At 39.5% G+C, this 25,894-nt stretch overlaps 1 protein-coding gene across 2 annotated transcripts in view; it reads left to right on the top strand.

Moving 5' to 3' along the window:
* shank3a (SH3 and multiple ankyrin repeat domains 3a) overlaps positions 1-25,894 on the top strand; it is a 183,565-nt gene that overhangs the window by 119,241 nt on the left and 38,430 nt on the right. Inside the window, exons 14-16 of one of the 2 annotated variants that reach the window (XM_068313427.1) lie at positions 6,127-6,308; positions 6,758-6,781; positions 25,399-25,512. In XM_068313427.1, the coding sequence (XP_068169528.1) occupies positions 6,127-6,308; positions 6,758-6,781; positions 25,399-25,512 (320 nt within the window). The remainder of the gene's footprint in view (positions 1-6,126; positions 6,309-6,757; positions 6,782-25,398; positions 25,513-25,894) is intronic. The other variant, XM_068313426.1, reaches the window with a different exon arrangement.

Here is a 25,894-nt window from a genome sequence, read left to right as displayed (position 1 = left end):
GATCTAACAGCAGACTCCAGCAAGTTCCCGTGATATTCACCATTACTTCACCTTTTTCCGATAAAGATGAAGTGTTGGAAGGTGGAATATTTAGGCCAGGCTTCAGCAGAAACCTTAGGCGGGAAAAAAGATGGAATTCAGAGTGCAGGTCAGGGTGGCTCATTAAGACTAGATCACAACTGAAAAACAAAGATTAGGAACACAGATTAAATAAAACACAGATTATCATAAAACTGGTGAAAAATCTCTGAGGTTTCTGGAGGCAATAATCAGTAATAATACATGATGCAGAGATTATCTGAGTAATGTATTTATAATAATGCAAATTTGACTCTGTCATAAGAGGTTAATGTGGTACTTACTATGATATGCTGTCACTATAATGTGGTTTTAAATATGGATAAGTACTGATCAAGATGATATTGTATTGACAGTATTTGTGCCTGAAACTGTGATGTTTTCCACTATAACAGGAGGGACATAAAATATTTAAAGTGACCACCCAGCTTTCTTCACCACTGTCCTCATGGAATGTGTTCTTCAACAGTGTTCCTAATTCAAGGTGCTGCCAGCTCAATTTCACATGAAACGTGAGATTCTTGCTTGAACTTTCATTACTTGCTGGTGTATATTATGATCCCCTTCTTTTGTTAAATGATGGCAAGAAACCAACATGGACATGTTGCCTTCTCTTCATCTTTTAATTGTTTGATGTTGTTCTATTTGCTTCTTTTCCTATCCTATACTTAGCATTTGTCGTAGTAGTGGCTGTTGGTGTGTAGATTACTACATTTTACCACACAGCAGGTAAAGGTAGACAGAAAAAATAAGGAGGACTAATCTAAAGAAGATGAGAGTAGGTTAAAAGAGTTTATCTCTTTTCCCAATGGAAAAACCCTTAAAGCAGTACACAGGAGTGCACATTATACTTTGTGACACTGATAAGCTACCAGTATCTTACATGTATTGCATTTCCCAGGCTCAAATATTCACAATCTTATCAATACTAATTGAGGTTCAGGCTGTACTAGTAAGGCAATGATGATAGCCTCAATGTTCTTCTTTGCAGCCACATCCTCAACATCTCCCTAGAAGAATTAAAAATCCTCCTCAGATTGGTCAGGTGGTTATATAATCGCTACGCATATTCGGTGTCTCCAGCTTAAGTGTGGCATGCCCATGAGGTTTTACTCTGTGCTGCTTTTGTGTGTACAAGCACTTTTCCTTGTCCCTGGGAGTTTGCCAAGAAACCCTAAAGGAATATCTTGTTGTCTTATACAGATGATCTTTGTCCTGTTATATCCCAAAGCTCATGTCAATGGATGAGTGTTAGATGTAGATCAAAGTAGAGCCTTGTCTGCAGGCTCAGTTCTCCATTCTCCATGACAGTCAAGTACAACACCTACATCATAGCCATTGCCATCTGTAGCAACATAAACTTGTCAGAGTTTTTCTTCAGGTTATTAAACACAGAGCCTTTGTAAACAGACACTGGCCCTGAATCGAAGTATAAAGACCAGCTGTGCAAATGCTAGCTATACCATTGAACTCTAAAGAACTTTTTAGGGAACACTACAAACTTCTGTAACACAGAAATTCTAAACACCTATTTACAATGCAATTTTTCATTTTGGAAGTGAGGAACATGCAGAAAAAGATGGCAAAATTAAAAATGCTGTCAGTACAGTTTATATAATTTATTTTTTTAGGTTTATGTGTTGATTACACGTGACCTAAATTGCTCATTTTCAAGTCTTTGGGACACAGAAATCATCCATATTCAAATAGACTCCTTTATTTGTTACATTATTTTGTGCCGCCCAGTGAGCAAAGCTCACCACCACTTTGATATTATAAACACTCCCATGATGGGCAAGAAAGAGCAAATGATAACATATTCATTGAAATACAGCAAAGCAAGGACAGAAAGATTATCATTAAGATGCAAAGTGTGATGCTGATAACGACTTGGTGTATAATGTGCTCATCTCACCTTTGAGAGCCCAGCCATTTGACCAAAAACTCATTCAGCTGAGAATGCCATGCAATCGTGACAAAATGCTACCGTGAAGCTACTTATTTTGATACTATCTTTGTAAATGGCATTTAATGACATTTCCAGTTGCATCTTCAGACTAATGTAAATACTTCATAGTATTTGACTTCTAAACTGAGGCAGCTAGACTCATTATTGAATGGTTGAAATGCTAACTTCATTGGACATCTGATGGCTGTCATGCCTGCTTTATAAGTGTCATTTATCTGGATAAATATCAAGTTTGACCTATTTCAGAAATCACTGATAAGCAAGTAAAGGAATATTTTGTGAAAGGCTAAACTCAAGCTGCATTGTTTGGTTGTGGTTGCTCTGTGGAGCTCAAAATAAATGTTGTGTATTGCAGCCACACCTTGAGATACGAGCTGCTCAACATACAAGTTTTTTGAGATACGAGTTGTTATAGCTGATGATGCATCTGCTGAGACTGTATCTCATTCTTTCTCACATGTGGACATGTCACTCTCAATTGCGGAGTAAATACTTTGGTGTTTCTTTTCATACTTGATATTGTTTACCTGACTTATACCTGTACATAATTAAGTATGCACAGGCAAAGTATGCATGTCTGTGAGTTGATAATTTTTTTGTTTCATGATTTATGGGGTTTAGGGCTGTTTTACAAGGCTGGAATGGATTCAAAAAATAATAGTCACTTTAAATGGGAAAAGTTGTTTGACTTACAAGCTCATTCATAGAATGGATTGAACTTGTATCTCAAGGTACTACTGTGTACCTAAGCAAACATCCCTCTATAATGAAATAGAATAGAGCAAGGTGCAATATGACAACTTAATTTAAACAATGTGTCCAGCAATAATGATGAATAATAGTCTAGATCAGAAAACTCCTAGTACCCATTATTTAAGGTTACTGAACCATTTATGTGTTTTTAAATTCAATTTTTATATATATTTTTATTTGTACTAATATAACACAATCCCCAATTACACTGCCTGTTCAAGGCAGGACTGTTGCACCTTTATTCTGACCTAACTTCCTCTATAAACACAATGAATGCTCAACAGGGGTCTGTTTTATTCCACCACTGTGGAATAAACACCTCTATGTAGCATATCTGAGTAAACATGAGGTGTGTGTCTGTGTAGCATATCTGAGTAAACATTAGGTGAGAAAACAGGACTGGGCTTTGACATTTTGATATTGTATATAAGATGCTTCAATATGACAGATTTTAATAAAGCCAAAAAAAAAACAGTTTGTAGCTTTTAGCAGCATCAGAAATAAATATCTTCAAATTGCAAAGACAACATGAGGTTTGGGAGCCCCTTGATTACAGGTTGAAATCAATTATTGAGTAACATGGAAGGTAGTTCATTCATAGTTTTTACCACGTTAACCCATTCTTTACAGAGAACTGCTCAATGCATATGCATGACATCACACAAGATGCTGATGTGCTATAGTTACTGTACTTTCTTCCGATTATGTCATTCCCAGGATGTTAAAGCGCAGAGACAAGTTTTATAAAGACTTCAAGAGACACAAGAGACAGCGCATTAAACATGAGAAAAGAGCAGAAAACATCCCCACCCCTCTTGTCAGACATAGATAACGTGTACCAACCTCAGCATCATCACCTCATTTGCTGGGAGCATCAGGGGTGAAGGGGTGTACATAACCTCAGAGTAGATGTGTAGCATTGTAAAAGTGTGAGCACATGCTGTATACTAGTCAATGAAATGAGTATCCCTTAAGGGACCAGATATTTTGGCTGAGTGTGTCACTTTGTGTGTCACTCATAGCCCTGTTTCCCTTGCCCGCCCTCCTCTTTGCTTCGTGTGCAGATGATTTTCTGTGCCGAAGCTCAGACATTAACATGCGGCAGCCATCCAGGCCCCACAGTCCCTGTGGTAATTGGAAAGCCGTCAGCAAGCCGTTGTTTCGATGGAGAAGGGGACAACGAAAGAGAGCTGTGTGTGATGAGGAAAGCAAGAAAAGCAATAGAGAGTGTGTGAGGAAAGAGAGTCAAAGCATGAAATGAAGGAAAAAAAGAACAAAGATGTGAAGGAAGGAAAGGGGAAAGGGCATGTGAGGCTGCAATCAAGTCTATAAAAATGAAAGCTATAAGTGACTGTAACAATGTGCCTAGGGAGAAATGTCAAAGGATGGGCAGATTTTAAAAGAAGGATGGACAGGAGTGAAAGGGAAGGTTTTTAATCTTTTGATACAAAGTGGTAAATAATAGCACTCAAGCCCTCAAAATGTATTAATTTATTACATAATCTGTTACCCATCGTATATACATCGTGCATCCTCATTACTTGTGGTCAATGCGTTCCAGGAACCACACGCGAATAACTAACTCTGTGATATAGCGACAAACTATTTCCTATTATTTACAGTAATTTAAATGTTTATGAGCCCTCCCCATACTGATATTCAACCACCATCTGTATTATCTTTTCCCACACTCTCATCGACTGTTTAAAGCACTTTTGTGTCTCACGGAAGTCCGAGACTCACGTGAAATAGTGCACTTCCAGATGCCATCAGCCAATATAAGGCGCGTACGGTATCCTGTAACTACCTACTAAAAGTCCACGATGAGGTGAAGTTGCACTTGTTGATGTGCGAATGCTCGTGGGACTACTGTACAAATGGACTTGCAGGTAACATAAATTTTCAACTGTATATCTCATTAATGAATTAATTTGTTTGCATGCAATCAGGGTTTATGTCAAATTATGCTTTAGATAAATCAGTGACATCACAAGCAGCAGAATACTGCTGAATGAAACTTATACAGTAGTTACAAAATGATGAATAAAGACCATGCAGACCTTAGCCAGTGCTGTAATAGAATTCACCACATGATGAGAGAGAGAGAGAGAGAAAAGGATAAAGAGGAAATGTGAAGAAATGTACAGGAGGAGAGATATAAGACAATGACATGGACATAAGAGAATGAGTCAAAGAAGGAGAGGATTTAAGGCGAAGGAAAGCAGGGAGGAGCAACAATTAAACCAAATGGGCTGGAGCTTTTTCCCCCCGCCCCACTGCACACACACACAGACAATCACACACACACAGACACAAATAAGAACACACAGCCTGCCTCCGGCAGCCATGGTGCACGCACGTTCAAAGGCAGACAGGCAGAAGGACATCAATCGTGCTCTGGGACTAGTGTGTGTGTGTGTGTCAGCGATGTGTTAACGACAGGCTGGTGGTGGCGTATGCCATGCTAGCATCGGTGCAATGCTAGCAGGAGTGGAGGGGGTTGTCTGTGGATGTGCCTGTGCACACAGCTAGAATGCACACACTGGGCTTGGCGTGAGTGTGTGCAAGGCATCAAAGGGGAGGGGAGCCATGAAGCGCAGAAGAGGCAGCATCAGTAGCAGCAGCATTGCCACAATGTGCATGAGTGTGTGTGAGTGAGCGTGTGTGTGTGTGTGAGGGGTGGTGGGGAGGGGAGAGGCAGACACGGCAGGACTCCAGGGAGAAGAAGCGGGAGTCGGGGAGCAGACCCAATCTCTCTCCTCCACAGAAGGAGAACCAGGACCCAAGGACGAGGCAGGATTATTACCCCAGCTGGGTGCAGCTGAGACTGGGGACACGCAAGGGATCACTGTCCTTCTCTGGAGCCTGCTGCTGGAACCCTAACTCAGGATGTGTTTGACTAAGGGGGGCTTCCAGACAGATCTGAGAGACCAAAACAGAGGAAGAAGCAGTGCAGTCCATCTGTTAAACATATCGGCATATACGTCGGTTAGGATGCGGGATAGAGGGGAGAGCTAGAACGAGAGGTTAAAAGGGAGCAAGAGGATATTGTGTGTGCTGTTAAAGAAAGAAGAGGGGGAATCTGAAAAGGAAGAGGGGATAGAGTGTTTGGGAGGAGTGTACTCTCCCCTCATGACTCCCCCATGGAACAGTGACTATTGATTGTTGAGCTGCAGGCGCTGGGACTCAATGAATCCTTCCCTAGCCACCTTTAAAACCAGGGGGTGTCACCCGGTTGCCGTCCCACTGACGACCATGTCGGTGACCACAGGCTTCAGTTACCAGCTCCCTGGAATCACAACAGTAACATATGTGTTTGTTTACAGCCCCGGCTCAGTGCAGAGAGACCCAAGCCCTCCTCATCACACCCCTCCAATGCTGACAGGCCCCCGTGGGCCCAAGCGCAAACTCTACAGTGCTGTCCCAGGGCGCACCTTCATTGTAGTCAAGCCCTACACGCCACAGGGAGAGGGAGAGATCCAGCTGAACCGTGGAGAGAGAGTGAAAGGTAGGTGTACTTGTTTTATTTGTTTACTACAAGTTTTATTTCCTCACTTAACCTGCTAATATGGCTACGACTTCTTCACCTCGCTGCTGGTAGTATTCTGTGCTTGATAGAAATTTTTTCTCACAGCTGGTGATGTTTTGGATCTCTTCTAAACTTCATGGCTACATGTGCATTTCATGACTTTTTTCCTGCATAATATAAAAACCATACTTTCATATGCTTTTGTACTTTTCATACACAAACTACACTGTTATTTCTCTGTCATTTCGATGGCACAGCCAATCATGAAGTCACTGAACCCGGAAGTCATTTCAGTGTTTGTTTCTTCTATGCATTGGGAATTATCATTTCATTCACTTCAATGTGCTTTTTTCTGCTTTACACAGAGCTGCAGTGGCTTCGCTTTTATGTGTTTGTGTGTTTTTGTCTCCATCCATGCTTCACTCAAGACTATGACTGTAATGACGTAGAAGGTAAACTCCATAATATTCTTCGCACTCTGTATCTTTTCCATACACTTCAGTGTGTAAACCCTGCACCCACAGAGTAGTAATTAGCTCCTGGTCCTGTTTGAATCCTCTTGAGATATATACATCTACAATCTCAGTGTAAATATTTTATTACTTTAAGGAGAAGCATGCAAATTCAAACAGGTCCCGTGTGTATTTGGTTGTTGGTGAGCATACACCATTTGTGACGAGTGGTTTTCCTTGAACATACAAATGTTTCCCTCCCTTCTCTTATCACCTGTCCACAGACACCCACCTCCACATTGACCCACACCACATCCTGCCACTTCACATATTCACCATGGATCAAACCTGCATTAGCTTAATCGAACTAGTTTCTTCTTGTCCTTAGAAGGGCCAGGGGGAGAGCAGCAACACTCATGCTGAAACCTCTCAGGTTCCCTTCTGATCTGGCATAAGAAGTACAGATTAAAGGTCAATGTGGAACTCTCACTCCTTTCCTAGAAATGTTCAGTGGCAAATTCACAATCAGTCTATATTGATAGAGCCCCTAATTTATGCCAAAATAAACAGATTTCAGTATTCCCAGCCCAGTTTTCTGTTCTTTACCTTTTTTAATATTGAGTTATTTCCAGTGAGCTTTCTCCTGTATCCTTCAATACATCTTTTTCATGGTTTTATGTATGTATTACAGAAACACAGTGTTAACCTTAACACTACCCCTAACCCTAATCGTATTACTTAAATAGATGATAAACAGTTGTGGCTGAGCCATCCTGACTTTTTTTTCCCTCTTAACAAGTCTTAATGATGCAACATTGTCTGAAACTGTGATATATAGTGATGTTGACACAAATGTTATCAGGAATGTGATGACTCAACAGCAACTACTTTGCCTCCATCTACTGAATGGATCTGCTGTCACTGTTTTTCTCTGTAAACCCATAACCCTTCCACAAATGTGAACACAGTGTTTTGCCGTTCTTTCATGTTGGCCACAGAGGAAACAAGCTTACAGTTTCATGGCTGCCAGCAGCATGGCCAAGCCAAAATAACCATCTGGCTCTGTTATGCAACAGTGACCACCATGACCATTACTTTGTTGCTTCTATAGTCCTGGAATGTGTACTGACAAATACATCACTGATGTTGACAACTGGTTGATGAGCAGTGAGTTCAGATTTTAGATAAAAGGTTCCATAGGCAACCTGTTTATGGAAGCAGTTGCAGGGAATCAACAATTACATGCTGGTGAAGAGCAAGGTGAGCCACTTCAAGTGATGAATGACTCTTGGTTTGATATATAATACATTTCACCCACTCCACATTCATAAATGAATGGGTTGCTAATAGTGATAGGGTTCACTGACAGTAGCGTACAAGAGGAGGTAAGGCAAGATAAAGACAGGGGAAGCAAGAGGAATATTTATTTTCTTATCTTCATCCTGTCTCATCCTCCTGATTATTACAAATTAGATGAAAACACCGCTGCATGGATGGTGATCAACCTAAAATCAAGACTAGTTTATCGTCAAGACTAGTTTATGTTAGTTAACTAAATACAGGTAGTCCGCATACGAATATTCATACATATTCATAAAGTTGATGCCTCAACTTTTTTTGTTATTAAAACTGGAGAAGGAAGAACATAGAGAGAAGTCAGAGTGTTCATGTAATCTCACTAAAACCTGAAAACAATATGGTAGCTGTTATTTATTCAAAGATGTACATTGATGATGATTAACATTGAAGCCAGCTGAGACCAGACCTCATTCTCTTTGACGGACTAAAGACGTAGCGTGCTTGTGGCTTTGCATTTATTTTCATACTTTGGCAATGTTTATGTTATACATAGTTAATTACACAGAGTACGACTATGTATGTCTAGTGGTGAATTATTTTATTTTTCAAAATTTAGAGGGATTTTGGGCAATTTTGCAAGGCTGGAATGGATTAAAATAATTTTAGTTATTTTAAATGGGGAAATGTTTGACTTACAAGTTGTTTGACTTCCAAGCTCAGTCATGGATTAAACTTGTAGCTCGAGGTATGACTATAGTATTCATCTTATTCACTATAAATACAGACACGAAATAACGTTCTATCTCTATATGCTGTTTGTCAAGTAGAGCTAAAGGTCTAAGAGAAGGATCCTTCAAATCAGTTCAGATCAAATTTCACCAATGATGTCAGCAGTGTATGACAGCAGATTTGATGGGAAAGAGAGTGAGAATCATTATTACTGATTAAAAAGCAGATATTGTACTTTCTCCTGGATACTGAAAAAAATGCTTATGTTTATGATTCCTCTCCCCAGCAAAACCCTGATGCTGCTCCTTCAAACCCCTAGCGTCCTGACTGACTATGTTTACTGATTTGTGTTGTGCTTTTGCTGTGATTATCTAATTTACATAACAGTAATATGAAGTCTATGCTGTAGTGTATAATGAGGTGGAGTAGTGCTAGAACCGTGACAATGCACAAAAAAATTACCTTTTTGTCAGTAAAGTATTTATCCCTGTAAAGCCTTTTAGCAGACATTCTATATGTTGATGATGATGATGATGATGTTCACTCCATAAACATTAATGATGATGACGATGGTGGCCCTCTATTTGATCTACAGTGTGAAGTAATAGATAAGCTGTGAGAATGAGATGACGTGTGAATGGAAGTAAGATTTTTTCATTTTCACTTTGACCAGTGACACCAGCAGATGCACATGCAACCTCCATGATCAACAGATGAGACTTTAACATGTCCTTAGTTTCAATGACCTCATCAAACTAGACTCCAGCAACCGTGTGTTTCAATCAAGCAGCTTGCCCTCCATTTTGAAGAATTGTTTGGAAACACTCCCACTCTTCACTTAGTGATTGTCGGTCCATTGGTTTGCGGTCTGAGATCAATGTCTCTAGACAGCTTTCGTCTAGACAAACAGCCCTGCTGTCTGCTGTTTAGTAGGGTCACCCATATCCTGCTCTCCATGCAGACTTTTAGTTCCAGTTAATGAGATCTGCTGTTCGTCCTTCTTTATTCACTGACCTCTGCTGGACCACAAAACTAGTAAATGGTGTGCAAGTGTGTGTGTGTGTGTGTGTGTGTGCGTGTGCGTGTGTGTGTGTTGATATCCGCAGTATAGCTTTAAGAAATTTCTCATCAAATTCTGTGATTTGTCTGTGTGTACATGTGTCTGGCTATGGTCACACCTGTGTGTTTGATGATTCCGTTCGTGAACTCATCTGGTTGCTTGGGACCATCCCCCTACTGCCTTGCTATACTTTCTTTAGACTTACTGACCCCTGTGCTGTTTTCTACCCTTCCTTCACTGATGTAATCTGACCTCATCATACTGATGGATATCTCTTGAAAGGCACCTACTATCACCATGGTAACAAATCCATGCCATTGTTGCATAGTCAGTTGTAAGATCTCATTTATAGTCACAAACAAAAACAGGGGCACACATGTAAACACCTGTTCAATCACACAGGTGGAAAGGCGACACACAGGGATGCAAAAGCACTTTCAATGGAACAGAAGTGGCTATCAACATGCTGCCACCCCCCAGTGGGAGCATTAACAGCACATTTAGGACATTCTTCTCCTCAACAAGGTGACACATTTAAGAGCAAGTCTCGGTAACAATGTATTACATCTCACATTCACCAGTACACACCACGTCCACCTTTTCCAAACGCCATTATAAATCTTGCAGACAGCCATGAAAATGAAACCAGCACAAGTAATGTTGAGATTAGACATTCACAAACATGATTAATGGGGTTTGGATGTACCCAATGTGTGCAGAATATTAACGCTGCTATGGGCATTGGAGTGTACTTGGACCAGTTAAACCAACGCACACATATACAACACACAAATAGATTATTCCAGTACAGATCCAGAAACCTCAGTTATTACAGATACTGGCTCACTGATTTTGTTTGACACTTGCCACATTGACTGACTGTTGAATTTGTCAAGCACATGCTTCTCTTCCTTTTCATTTATTTATCACCTACAATACCTACACATACATACACTGATGTGCTTTATAACATGGAAGGAACTGGCAGATAGCACAATAGAAGGTGTAGAAAACATATTATGTGCTCATCAAATATCTTGCTATTGGCAAGACTAAAATGCATATGCATTTGTTTGTTACTAAGCAACAGATGGTTACTGCATAATAAGTCTCTTTTTTTGTTTTTTAAAGAACAAAAATATGATAACAAATCATTTTGTTTTGCAAGTCTTAAGAATCTAGTGGATTCTGAGTGATAATGGTGCATTTATTGAGGGCACATGTTTTTCCACAGATAGAATCTCTGCTGAATAAATAATATGCAATTTGGATTAATGCATATGCTATTGTTTGCCGTCATCAAATTTGAATGACTAATCTGAATGAATGAATGAACGAATGAACGAATGAACGAATGAATAAATGACTAATCTGCCTGGCAGTTGATGTTGTCTGTGTAGTGTTTCTTTGTATGACTATTGCTCATCATTTCATCTTTACATCCGGAGGTATATGTGGATTGTGCATATGGTTAAGTGTGTAAGTGTATGTCTTTGTGTTTGTTCACACTTAAAATTAATTTCTCACAACTAAGATAAATAGTATCCTTCAGGTATTCATCCACCATCTGCACAAACATCTGAGGCACATATGGAAGAAATGTGTATCTCCTTTTACCGCCCGCATTCTATTAGTCATCACGTATCTCTCATTTATATACACCACACACACACTTTATAGACAGACAGACAGACAAACCGACAGGCAGATTCTAGAGTAGCTGATATACTCCACAATTTCAAAGTTTTTTCATAATTTATTTTGCAGTTAACATTCTACATTATGCCCTGTGAACATTTCCCAGCACCTCATTTAAACACTGTGAGCAATATTAAGCATGTCTCATTTGACACCTTAGCTCATATCACTGTATTTAATATTCTCTTAACAATGATTGTAATGATGGTACTTAAGGGTAGATATTCAGCTCTCAGTGATTAACTTCGTGAAACCAAATCCATGTAATCTAAAGATGCCAGAGTATTTCTTACCAAAAAGAAGTCATTTAATGGAGGTACAGTTCTGACTGTGGATATATCCTTTTATGTACACTATTCTAACAGAAAAAAACTACTTTTCCAGATAATTTAATATCATGATTGCTTGATCGTGTGCTCTATGTGTAATAGCAGATAAACTAAATGCCTAATGCAGTATGCGTCAGGCAGTACCTGTATGCTCTCTTCCTAAATAAAACCTTTTGATCCCTAATCTTACATTTGTGAACAGTTTCCCAAACATAACATTTCTTATTACTGATTGCAAGTGCTTCCTACCTGCTAGGTACATCCTATAAAACAGTGTGTCTCTTTTATTAGATATAAAGCATATCAAATGTGAAAAGAATAACAACAAAAGAGTCGAACAGAAATGTATTATGCTTAAAATGGGTAATTCAAGCACATTGCCCCAAACCCCATGAGAAAAAGCCCAAGAGACCACGACATAATATCATAGTGCGGTCTGCATGAGTGCATTTGAGGAAAGAGTACACTGAGGGTGGAATGCATGTGTGAGACAGGAACCCTAAGAGAAATTAGGGTTAGCACTGGATGGACTTGTGGCATGTCAATTTATTAAAAGGTTGCAAATGCTGGTATTTGGAATGCCTTGATCCCAGTGTGTGTGTGTGTGTGTCTGTGTGTCTGTGTGTCTGTACATACTGTATATATCAGTGGCGGGCTGTGCATTTCATACCTAGGTCTTCAGTAATGCTCACCTTCGTCAAACTTGCATAAATACAACCCAATAATGCTGTGAGCAGCTCCCACCGCTGCCACCAATGTAGCGTTCAGGACTGAGATGTGTATAACTTCTCTCAATTGGGACAAAAACCGGCGTCAGCCCCACTCCTTTTATTGTCACTTGCACAGAAGAACCCCGTGGCCACACCTTTTATAGATGTCACAAAACTACGTCACAGAACAAAACCGACTGAATTGACCACCATTTATGACACCACGGCTAGAGAAATGAAATACAGACATACACTAACACACTACTAGATGTTGTATCACCTCTATCAGGTATAAAACAGGCTATTTTCCAGCAGGGACACTAGTCTCTGTGTATTTCCACTACAATCACACAGGTGCGCAAGTGCATCACATTATTTACACACATTGTAGAAAACAAGGATTTTTTTCATTTTTAGTATATTTGCCATTTTATTTCATTATAATTGATTTGATATTAATGAAATTAAATTACAAGAACATTAAATATGAAAACTTAAAATGCTTGTACTCACCGAAACAGCTGTTCAAACATCTTATTTAAACACAAAATACATTCTCCTTCCATTCCTCAAGGATACTCCGTTATCTACAACAGGTTATCTAGTTCTGGTTAGCTAGCTCATGTTAGCTAGCTCAGGTTAGCTAGCTCAGGTTAGCTAGATCAAGTTAGCTAGTTCAGGTTAGCTTGTTCAGGTTAGCTAGAACAGGTTGACAAGAACAGGTTAGCTCCTTCTCACTAGAGTTTCTCTTCAAATGTGCGTCTGCATAGCATCTGCATAGCGCTGCCTTCTCAGAGTGAGTATCCAATCGCAGGACACGTACATGTCAGGTGAACGTGCGGCCAGCTAGAAGGCCTTAGTGTCGCCAACTCGTGATCTGATTGGCTATGGAATCTGTCAATTAATTATATGTTCCCTCTCAATCACAGTGCAGGGAGACCCGCATTCTAGATTCTGAAGGTCCTGGGCAGATTTCATTCAACCTGGCAACACAAGCTAGCTGAATTCTAATTGGATAAAACCCCTCTAATCTAAAAATAGGAGACGTACGTAGTGTTGGCCTATGTCATATTATATCCAAATGTACTGTATAATTATATATTTAAACATATATTTGAATATTATTTATTCAAGTAAAATGCATTAAAATATAATTAACTTTCATCATAAATATCATGATCTCTGGTCATGTTAGACCAGCAGAGAAGGCCTTGTTGGCCCTCACCGCCCACCAATTTCATTGGTGGGCGGGCATTTCTCTCAAACATCGTTCACAAATCTGTCTAAATGTGTGGTAGTGAGCACTTCTGCTTTGTTGAGATAATCCATCCCACCTCACAGGTGTGCCACATCAAGATACTGATCTGACATCACGATTATTGCACTTATACTGCCCACAATAAAAAGGCCATTATGAAATGTGCAGGGTTGTTTTGCTTTATTGGGGGTCTGGGGACTCAGAATCAGTCAGTATCTGGTGTGACCACCATTTGCCTCATGCAGTGCAACACATCTTCTTCGCATAGAGTTTATCAGATTGTCAATTGTGGCCTGTGGAATGTTGGTCCACTCCTCTTAAATGGCTGTGCGAAGTTGGTGGATATTAGTGGGAACTGGTACATGCTGTCGTATACGCCGGTCAAGCACATCCCAAACATGCTCAATGGGTGACATGTCCGGTGAGTATGCTGGCCATGCAAGAACTGGGATATTTTCAGCTTTCAAGAATTGTGTACAGATCCTTGCAACATGGGGCTGTTACGCACAACGTATTGCACGCAACACAGGCAGGACTTGAATTGAGTGACTGAAAATGTGAGCAACAGTTTTTTTCTGTCCTCGCAGTGATGCATATTTTGTAGCTTTGGATGTGAAAATGCTCTTGTAAGGGTTATGTCCTGACCAGATAACATGAGGTCTAATAGGTATTAACACATTTTGAAAAATGTTGTGTCTTAATCTCTTTTTGTTTAGCTCTCTCTCCAAATGCAGACAGAAGCTTCCTGAAATGGAACTCAATCAAACCTGAATGAATTCAGTTTCCTTCAAGATTACCCCTGTTATTAATGTGCATCCATCCCCATGGCGACTATCAAACTCAATTCCCTCTAACGATCACATGCAATATCAGTCCTTACCAACATTTTTGTCATGTAATAATTTGTAGCAGAGGCTGAGGCGTGGGCACTGGTCAGCTCATTACAGTTTGTTCATCAGTCACAGCATGAACACAATTAGTTACGTGACGCCTTGGTCAATCAAATAATCTGGGGTATAATTAATGAATCTACAACAAACAATCTATCACTGATCTATTTACAATCAACAGTCAATCAACGGTTTGACTGCATCTAATAGATAACTAGCATAATCTAAAGGACTCAAGTTCTTATTTTTCCTTTGCTTTGTTCCTCAGTACATGAGTTCATCTGGCTATGATTTACTTATACTTACATATTAAGAGTATTGTTTTTTAAAATGTGATTGCCAAGCAAGAGGAGTGGACCAAAAAGTAGGAGCAGAGGCTGAAGAAAGGTGTAGCAATCATTTTTATTGTGAACAAAACAGGAATCTTGTCAAAGATTAAGTGCATAAAACATGGGAATAACAAAATCCCAGGGTCCCAGATCAGAAGTTCTGGAACAGGACAAAAAGGCAAGGCTGGGTGCTGGAGCAGATGAAAGCGACGAAGAGGCGCGTGCGAGCTGCATTAGAATGAGTTCACACAGAAACAGTGGTTGGATGGACCGGTGATTACAGATAGGAGGTTGGTGTGAAGGTAGATTGAGAGCCGTCCCCTGACTGCAGAGCCACGGTCCTGCCTGCAACAAAAAGCAGAGAACATCTTCACAAGGAAAACCAAGTCCTTTCAAAATAAGAGTCACATAATGCCCACAATTGTGTTTGACATGGTTTGATCCTATTTGTTAGGCAGGCTTTTACACAATATAACATAGAAGGGAGTCAAGATGAACTATCGGGGAACTGATTAGTATTCCAGTTCGATTTTTATCTTCAATTAGAAATTGATACAGCAGAAAAGAAGTGAGAATTAAAGAAGAGCAATGCAAAGTAGGTTCCCTGAAGCCGGAAATGGAGGGAGAAGATGATATGAGACAAGAGGAGGAATCCCTCTCTCAGCCTCAAAATTCATCTCATCCTCTCTTCGTCCTCCTACCACCATAATTTACTGAACTTCTGCTCTCCTTGCCTTACTTCTCTTTCTGAGTCCCTCTTCCTTTTTGTCCACTCTTTATTTTGTCTGCTGTCTTTCACATAAAACCTATTTTCATTGTCTTCATATTTTTTTGGGCCTTTTTTTAAGCAAAATTACCTCCTGCCCATCCTCCTCCCTCAGAGGAGTTGAGTATTTATTGGTTCACTACTTCATTCAGTTATGGTTTTACACTCTTTCAAATTTTTCTAATCACCTTCTTAATTGACTATCACCTTCACTTTCCCTGTAACATTTCACGTATCCTGGTCTCCGTCCAGAATGTTTGCATGCATTCTCTTGTCTCTATATTAGAAGAAACAATGAACATCCCTCTTGCACCGCTGTACACAGTAATGTCTGTTCCTTTGTGTGTGTGTGTGTGTGTGTGTGTGTGTGTGTGTGTGTGTGTGTGTGTGTGTGTGTGTGTGTGTGTGTGTGTGTATGTGTCTGGTTGTTCCCTTCTTGTTTCATAAAGATGAAACTTGGCCCTCTCTATTACACTGAATTGAACTGAGGTTTAATAAAGAGTGTAGGGATCCAAATCTAATAACAGCTCCACTCTGGTTAATGGAATACTCTGCACACCTTCACACACACACACACACACACACACACACACACACACACACACACACACACACACACACACACACTATGTAGGCTGAGATATGTACTTTATATTCAGAGATGACTGACTCAGCATGTTCTGTATAATCTCAATGCTTATAAAATTCAAAAATGTTAATGCACATTAACTTCATTTATGAAACTGTTGGATGCTGGCGCTCCTTAACCCTCTTGATCAGAAATGTGACTGTATACTTAGGAGAAACGGAGGAAACTGAGATGCAGAGCCCTGGGCATGAAGCGAACAGCAGGGAGCAGCAACAAAAAAATTCTGAAAATTAAGTCCTCCTGTGTTTCGTCACATAGCTTCTGGTTACAACTATTTAATTTTTTGTGTAAGCACATTAACAACAGCACAACAACCTTCATATTTTCCAAGTCCAACTACTTGCTGTCATCCTTTTGATCCATTTCATCCATCCATTGATCCATCAATTTTCTTATGCTATTGTATCTCTTGTATGCATCTGTAAAATTTACTTTCTGTTACTGTAAAGATGATTTTTTTCTGAATAATTAATTGCTGCCTAAGGACTAAGTTAAAAAGTGAAGAACTGACAACCAATGTACAGTATATTAGTGTGGAACAGTAAATTGGAAAGCATTAAGGTTAGAATGCAGCACCATGAGAAATTGAAAAAGCAGGTGTTCTGAAAAAAGTTAAGAAGTTAAATAATCACACAAATATTATATTTTTATTGTATTCCTCCTCCAATAATTCTAATATTTACATTTGGTTCATGATAGCAGAACTGATGAGGCACAGTTTTTTTTGTTCTTGTTCCAGACTTGTTCCAGCCTTTTGTGGTAATCAAGATGTATTTTGGCTTTTGCGAGTATTTTTTCAATGCCTGCCTGAATTAGTGTGAATGTATCAGTGGCGGAACGCCGTTGGTGTTTCTCAGTAAAACTGTAGCCTTTGCGTGTTCCTGTAGGCAAACTCGGGAGTTTCATGGCTCCGGTATTACCTGTGAGAATTGTTTATTTTTGTTATTTCAAGTGTACTCCTTTCCTGACACCCAATCTTTCATGAAAGTTGCACTTACTCTGTAAGTATACATGTGTGTCTTTGTGTGGCAACTTCGCATACTCTGAAATACACAGTAAGAGAAGGCAAAAAAAAATGAATGAGTCAGCTCAAAGCAGTAGAACAAATCATAACAAGAAATAAAATGAGGTATTCTGTCATATAAACACACACACACACACACACACACACACACACACACACACCACTTAAGTAAGGATGCATTGAAGCTTGCAGACAGGGTGTGTGAGGAGTATAAATAGCTCCACATGCTCACTGATGCTATTTTTAAATCAGTTGCTGTGACTAGACCAAGGGAAAAATTATATAGGTACAGGCATGTCCAAAAGTACACACACACACACACACACACACACACACACACACACACACACACACACACACACACACACACACACACACACACATACACACAGTGTGTGTGATTTGTTAGGGGGATGGGAGGGATCATCCCCCCTCATGTTTTTATATCTCTACCTCTATTGAATCACATTTTTACTTATGAGCACAACAGAATGAATGTGTCCTCACTGAACAGTCATTTTTTAATCACTGATATTGAGCCAGATGTGTGTTTGTTCTCTGCTCAGAAGTTTGCAGAGATGACGCACCAACAGGAAAGCCAAAATGGCCACATGAAACCTGACATCAGAGCAAACTTTTCACTTAGTTCAATATTTTCTGAAGTATTTTTTGTGAAATCTAAATCTATGCAGTGTTAATGTTATGTTCTACTGATTGTATGCAATAGGCCAAACCCTCTTGCCATGTTTGTGTGATCGGCCCTTATCCATGGTTTTGAAACCTCCACATCATTGCTGGCTCCAAAAATTAAATGTTCTGTCTTTTAAGGTTTATTTAAAATGTTTTAATTGTTTGGAATTTAGGCTTGTAGGGCCAATAATTATCCTAAAAGATTTAGCTCTGATTAGCCCTGTTGATTGCTTGTTTTCATGATTTAAAAAAACATCAGCAGCAAAGTACACTTTGTACGTACAGTATATATGTATATTTATACATACTGTATGAATATATACAGTATACACACATGTGTGTATGTGTATATATATATATATATATTTTTTTTTTTTTTTTCAACTGTTTAAAGCCCTTTTGTGTATCAAGTTAGTCTGAGACCCACGGAACCGAGCACACTTCCAGATGCCCTCAGCCAATAGAATGCGCGTGCGGTATCACATGACTGCCTACCAAAAGTCCGCGATGAAGTAAAGTCGCGAGTGTTGAGGGCGCACTGTGTATATATATATATATATACAGTATATATGTCTGTATATATTTATTTATTTATTTTTGTGTGTGTGTGTGTATATATATACAGAGTTTCTTCACATGTCTGTGTGGGTTCGCTCGAGGTTCTTCGGCTTCCTCCCACATCTAACTGACCGTAGTTGTGACTGTGAATGGGTGTTTTTTTTTTCTATGTAGCCCTGCAATAAACTGGCAACCTATCCGGGGTTGTACATGGCCTACGCTCGTGATCATATGGGATAGAGTCCAGCGTAAACCCACGATCCACACCCATATCAGCTGCTGAAGAAAATTACTTATTATCTCATCTATAAGAAAATGAGTGAATGAAAGAATTTAGTAGGCAAAACATCTTCTGGTCAAGAGGATCAAAGGAGAAAAGTGATATTGCATATTTAACAGTCATCAGATAAGTGACTGAATTTGATCAGAAAAGTGAGGATATTATCATTTTGTTATTAGCATTGAACTAGCTATGTTGCAAATTTGAAATTGGACATTGAACCAACTGATATACTGAAATTGCAGTTAAATGTGAATGCTTATGATTAATTTAACAAAGGATATAAAAGAATATCGGCAAGGTGGAACAGCAGGTAGTGCTGTCACCTCACAGTAATAAGATTCTGGGTTTGAGTCCATTCTGTGTGGAGTTTGTATGTTTTCCCAGTGACTGTGTGGAATTTCTCCCAGTTCTACAGCTTCCTCAAACCTCAAACAACATGAAATATGAGCGGTTGTTTGTCTTCTGTGTGGCCCTGCAATGTGCTGGCAATGCATCTAGGGCATGCCTCGCCACTCGCTCGTCGCCAGCTGGAATAGTGTCCAGAAACACTCGTGACCCGTAAGGCAGAAAAGTGGCTCAAGGCCATGCTATTCTATTATCTCATCTTCAAGCAAATGGATGGATCGCTATGAAAGAACAGGAACATTATATTTGTGACTCGATTCTGCATCGAGCCATGACAGTGGCATTTCATCACATTGAGATCGACAATGTAGTGTAAGATCAGTATTTGAAATTGAAGCAGCTGCACAGCACAGTCAATTCCACATTTTAAATGCTAAATGAACTGTGTTTATACAGCGTCATTCCACTCCCATTGACTGTTCAAAGCACTTTACAGCACAATTCAGCATTCACCAAGCCCACATTCATACAGTGACAGACAAGGCAACCCTACTCAGCAGGAGCAATAACAATTCACACGATCACCTGTGCACCAATGGAACAGCCTCTGGGAAAAAATTGGCATTCAATATCTTGCCCAGTCTACATGTTGAAGCAGACTTCAACATGTAGACTACATGGTGGGTATTTAACCCTATATGACCCCTAGTATAAGTATATGACCCCTAGACCTCTGATTTACACTTAGTTATAAATATATTGTACAATATGTCTGCGGAACACGCGTCCAGCAAAATCATCTGTCCATCTATTTTCTCACAGCAGAATTAACCCAAGACAAACTGGTGATGTTCTAGAGGAAGCAACTGGTATCAATGTAAAAAGGTACACATAGCAACACTGTATAGCCGTGTGCAGTGATGTTTGTGTTCAGGCATGTCAACATATCCTGTGTCTTTGCTCTCACTGGCTATTCTGCCGAGGTGATTATGAATCCATGTGTGGTAACCCACTTCTTCAGTGACTGAGTAATGACAGGTTTTACTAGTTGTTAATGCAGCAGAGTGAGAATGTGGTGCCCAGCTGGAGTTTTGGTTGCATAATGTAGTGAAATGTTATTCAGTTAAGCCCCAATAGAATTTTTTTCGAGATGTCTGTGAAAGTTCTCATTCATCCAGGTCATTGTTATCCAAAGGTGTTTAAATCAATCCACTGGACTCGTAGAAAGTTCCTTGAAGATGTTTGACCTCTCGTCCATGTGTTATGGTTTCCTGTGCACCCCAACACTCAAACCTCTGTCCTATTGTATGTGAACATCACCTGTTTAAAAAGGGCAAACTGTTGTCCTTTACATCTTCTCTGGTGAACTTTATGGTGCTGTCCAGAGAGCTCATGTGTTTGTGAAGGTTTGCACCGCATGGATTCTGATCTTGACCCATGAGTGTTGGAATATGATAAGCAATGACCACACCTCACAGAGGTTTCAAGCTAAGGCAAGACCGCATACCACAACCACCATCAGAACGGAAGGAGTTTCTTGGATGAGAGGTGAAAAGTCTTCAGGTAACTATCTGCAAGTCCAGTGGATTGATTTAAACGCCTTAGGATAACCTTCGTAGAGAGTCGAACAAAGCTTTATTTTTATTGTTTAGGTTATGGACAGAGGTCATGTCTCCTGCTCATCTGGAGCTATAGACTGTACCTGTGATGCTACTCAGCTGATGGTGATCAGTCTTGTTGAGCTTGAGCCTTCTCTATTCAGTTGAGTTGTACCGTGTGTCTCACAAGAGTCTGTTTTGTATTTTTGTGTATACCTCAGTTGAATTTGTTATATATATATATATATATATTATATACAGTATATATATATATCCAGTTTTCAGTTTTCCATTGTCCTTCGTCATTTCAGTTGGGCTTTGGGTCTGGTTTATTATATCATTTTGACAAAATCAGTGGGTGAATCTTCTTTCCAACCAACATCTTTTAGAATAGAAGTGGCCCATTTTGGTTGTCCATTTTTTATTTTTGTATGTGAAGTGATTTTCCTGCACCCTGACAATTGTGTATTAGTTTCAATGGGAAAAAATAACAGTTTTACATTGAAGTGACTTTTTTTAACAGGCAGCATCCATTCATATCTGCATGAAATCTACTTCCTACAGGATGTTTCATACATCTTTTAAGCTAACACTCATTTATTTGTAGGTGTTTATAGACATCCATAATGAGAAATTACATTCTTTCATTTTGACCTAAGAATCCAACTCTAAAACTGAAATTAAAATGATAGATAGATAGATAGATAGATAGATAGATAGATAGATAGATAGATAGATACTTTAATAATCCCGGAGGAAATTGCATATATCCACTGCTCAGGCATTACATAACAAATAATACTGGATAAACACCAGGAGAAAAGGAAACACTGACAGGACATACCACAAGACATACATTACACTGACAGACACATGCAGCACTAACAGGACTTATATACTAAACTATAACTAAAATATAAACAGTATAAAATTTAAAAATATTACAGTATTAAAATATAAACAGTATAAAATAAAATCTAAACAGTATAAAATTGAATTAAAATATAAAACAGTATAGAAAATAAATAAATAAATTATATATATATATATATATATATATATATATATATATATATATATATATATAAATTAAATCCATTTTCAGCCCCGTGCTGATCTCGCCACCACCCCCCTGCTCCTCCTGAGAGAGTCATTGTACCCCCTGATGGCACGGGGCACGAAGGAGGACCTCAGCCTCTCTGTGGAGGCACTGTGTGACAGCAGTCTGCCGCTGAAGGTGCTTCTCTGCTGGGAGAAGGTGGTGTGTAGGGGGTGCCTGGTGTTGTTCATGATAGCCTTAATTTTAGACATGGTCCTGCTCCCCAGAACTGTCTCCACAGAGTCCAGGCTCAGCCCGACCACTGAGCCCGCTCTGCGGATGAGTCTGTTCAGACGGTCCATATCTCTTTTCCTGGCCCCCCCACCCCAACACACAATGGCGTATGACAGCACACTGGAGACTACGGACTGATAGAACATGAGAAGGAGCTTAGGACAGATGTTGAAGGAGGCCAGCCTCCTCAGGAAGTACATCCTGCTCTGCCCCTTCATTGTGAACAAAAGCCAGTTTTATGTCCCTTTCTCCTACCTATGCATTGAAAAATATCCTTTTTAGGAATATCTTCAGGTATTGAAGGCACTTGTTAAAATCTTCTTCAGTCATTAAATCACTTCTGGTGTTCAGCTGGGCACTGACAGTGTGATCCCACTATCCTGACAGGCTATGATTTGGCTGCAAGAGACAACTTGACTGTCAGTCTTCAAACACAGACACCTGTATGCACTGTATGTATTTCCAGATGGTAGATGAGATCTTTTTCAAACATTGCTGCAAAAATGAAACAATAAAATAATAATGCATTTGTGAAGATCTCCCAGAAACCTCTAAGATCATCAAAGGTAACTGTCAAATGTCCAAAGTTAGTTTGTTCTCTTTTCATGGTCATCATATTCTTTCTAGTCTAAAACAAATTTATATCACAATGTAACTTCATAGTAGTCCTCAGAGTGGATAAGCTAATATAACTTAAAATCACATTTGTTTTCATATGGCAGAAAATTGCAATGAATAGTCTGTATTTTCTCATATGCAGTTGTATTTGTGGAATTCAGGAATGACTCCTTCAACAAATTTGCTTTGGGGTTTGCTCCCTCCCTTGTTTGTGACATACAGTATTCAAGCTGCCCATTGTTACTCAGTGTCACCAGCCTCACTCAGTGTATTCTTGTCAAAAATTAACTCATTTGGTATTTCTCCGTCAGCTAACAGCTGTAACTTCCCAAATGACAGTGGCCTCAAAGTGTTCCAGTTGGACAATATAAATATGGCACACATATTGTGAATCCTCTTGAACAGATATGGACTTTGTAACTTCCTTTCTGCCACTTAGCTCTTGTGGCACACATCTGATTCAGACACACAGTTGTCATGCCAACACCAAAAAGAGAATCTACTCTGGTCATCCATTCTTTATTGCTCTGTGGCCATGTTATTCACATGCAGGCAGTTATTACTTGTGCCAGGTATTAAATTGAGCTAAGGACTATTTTGTACTTGGAGGCTCAAGAAGGTGTAGTAAATTATTTTTTATGTCGTAAGTTAAATTACTTTTTGGTAGCGTTTGCACTTCACCTACCTTCACTGGTAATCGTCTTGACTATGGTTTATAGACTACCAGAGTGTATTTAAGGTTAATTTCCAAGTTTATTTATACTTCATACCAAATATATCCAATATGAAGCTGTATATGGATACTTTAGGTGTCAGAGATCACATATTTACCTTACAGTGCTACACCTTCACTGGTCAGTTCTGTCCATTATTGCAAGGAGTATCTGTCAAGGAAAAGAAATGGATCAGTAGTGCGGTCATAAGGGGGTGACAGAAGTGAGTCAGGGCATCCTAAAATCAATCAAATTGTCCTTCATTTCAGTCAATGGAGAACCAGGAAGACAAACAGCACTCGTGTCCTGCAGGGACACCATTATAGTAAAGGCAGGCGCTCTGGCAGAGACAAAGAGGGAGGGGGGCGGGATCGTTCTGAGACACAGTAAAGACTAAGGAAAAGGAAGGTATAAGAGGACAAGAAAAGAGCTTAAACAGAAAAGAGGTGGTGGGAGTCTGTGCTCAGGAGACAGGCAGGGTAAAGTTGTGTTAAGCTGAGATCAGAGAGGGGGATCAGTCCATGTATCCTCTGTGTACTGAGTGCCGTTATTTTTGGAACAGGAGAAAGTCAATAAACACGCATACCCCAACCCTGGACAAAATCTGAAGATACAGTACATGGTTGATTCTAAGATGGCTGATCAAACTCTTTTTTTGACAATTGGATGGAATTTTATGTTAGAAGAAATTATATGTTGTCATAGTGAAATGTTAAAGTTATTCAAGAAAAATAATATATTGGTCGACATTTGATATTTTGCCATCAGTCACTTAGGATCAAATTTAGTTGGCTGTTTCTCGTGCCCCAGATTGAATCACTGTAGACTATAGTTTGAAGGAAGACATCATTTAGCAGGCAGGCTACTGACTGCAACATCATACCACTGTATCCCAGCAACCAGTTGAGAAGAAGGGCTTGTTCAGGCAAAGCTTCAGTTCCAGCAGGAGATCTCAGAGGTGTGTGTGTGTGTGTGTGTGTGTGTGTGTGTGTGTGTGTGTGTGTGTGTGTATGTGTGTGTGTGTGTGTGTGTGTGTGTGTGTGTGTGTGTGTGTGTGTGTGTGTGTGTGTGTGTGTGTGTGTGTGTGTGTGTGTGTGTGTGTGTGTGTGTGTGTGTGTGTGTGTGTGTGTAATAAATGAGCATGCTGCCTGTAGTCCTTCAGGGAAGATCAATATCAACTCCACATTTGTCTCTAATTACCACAGCGGAACTTAAAAGGAATCTTACTTTGTCCTTCCTACCCCTTTGCTCTCTTTAACCATTTGTCTTTCCTCTTTTATGCTTCCTTTCTTGAGCTTTATCTGGGTTGTTTTTTTGTTTTTTTACATTTTCCTTTTACATTTGAATACTTCAGTCTGCCTCTGTATTTTTGGGTCTCTGTATAAAATCTTGACCAGGAATAAAAGACAATAAAATCCATTTTCCCTAAGCACCTCTGTATGGTACATTAGGTACAGACCGATATTTTCTCAGTACAGTTATACATGTACATACAGTTATATATGAATTTGTGAAACAAAATTTTTTTCTGTGTCCCATTTCCTTTCCACGTTCCATTATAATTCATGAACCCAGAACATAAAAACCACAATTGTTCACTCTGTCATGTAGCCCTTTGTTAGTCTGTGCTTTTTTCAGGGCTCTACATGCTCCACATAATGATGACATCTGGGATTGTTTTATGACGATATAATATTTGACTAACTGAGTTGCTTACTACCCTTTCTCTGTGTGACAGTTCTGAGTATAGGGGAAGGAGGATTCTGGGAAGGCACAGTGAAAGGGAGGACTGGCTGGTTCCCAGCAGACTATGTGGAAGAAGTTCAGATGAGGCAGTATGATCCACGATTAGGTAAGGTATCTACATTGTCACCAACACGTGTACACAATATACCTCTCTCTTGCAAGCTTTTACTGTGATTTACTGTATTGTGTTTCACTCTATCTATCTATCTATCACTCACTGTTGTGAGAGCTCTGTCCATGGTGCTGAAAAGGACAGGCCCGGTATTTTTTTATACGGTGTCAGAGTATTTGCTCATGGGTTTGTCATTAATCAAACAAACAAATAAAAATGGCAGTCAGAATACATAGTTAGATAATTTTAGATAATGTTACATTTAAAAATTGTATTATTTCCCACTGTGGAAACACATATGCCACCAAATCACGAGAAAAGATATGAACGCAATCCGTGTTTTTTCTCAAAATGTTTCACAAGCTAGTTATTATAA

Source organism: Antennarius striatus, chromosome 4 (genome assembly GCF_040054535.1).
Source record: "Antennarius striatus isolate MH-2024 chromosome 4, ASM4005453v1, whole genome shotgun sequence".
Classification (NCBI taxonomy): Eukaryota; Metazoa; Chordata; class Actinopteri; order Lophiiformes; family Antennariidae; genus Antennarius; species Antennarius striatus.
Note: the sequence above shows the minus strand (reverse complement) of the source record. Positions and strands in the feature narration are given on the sequence as shown.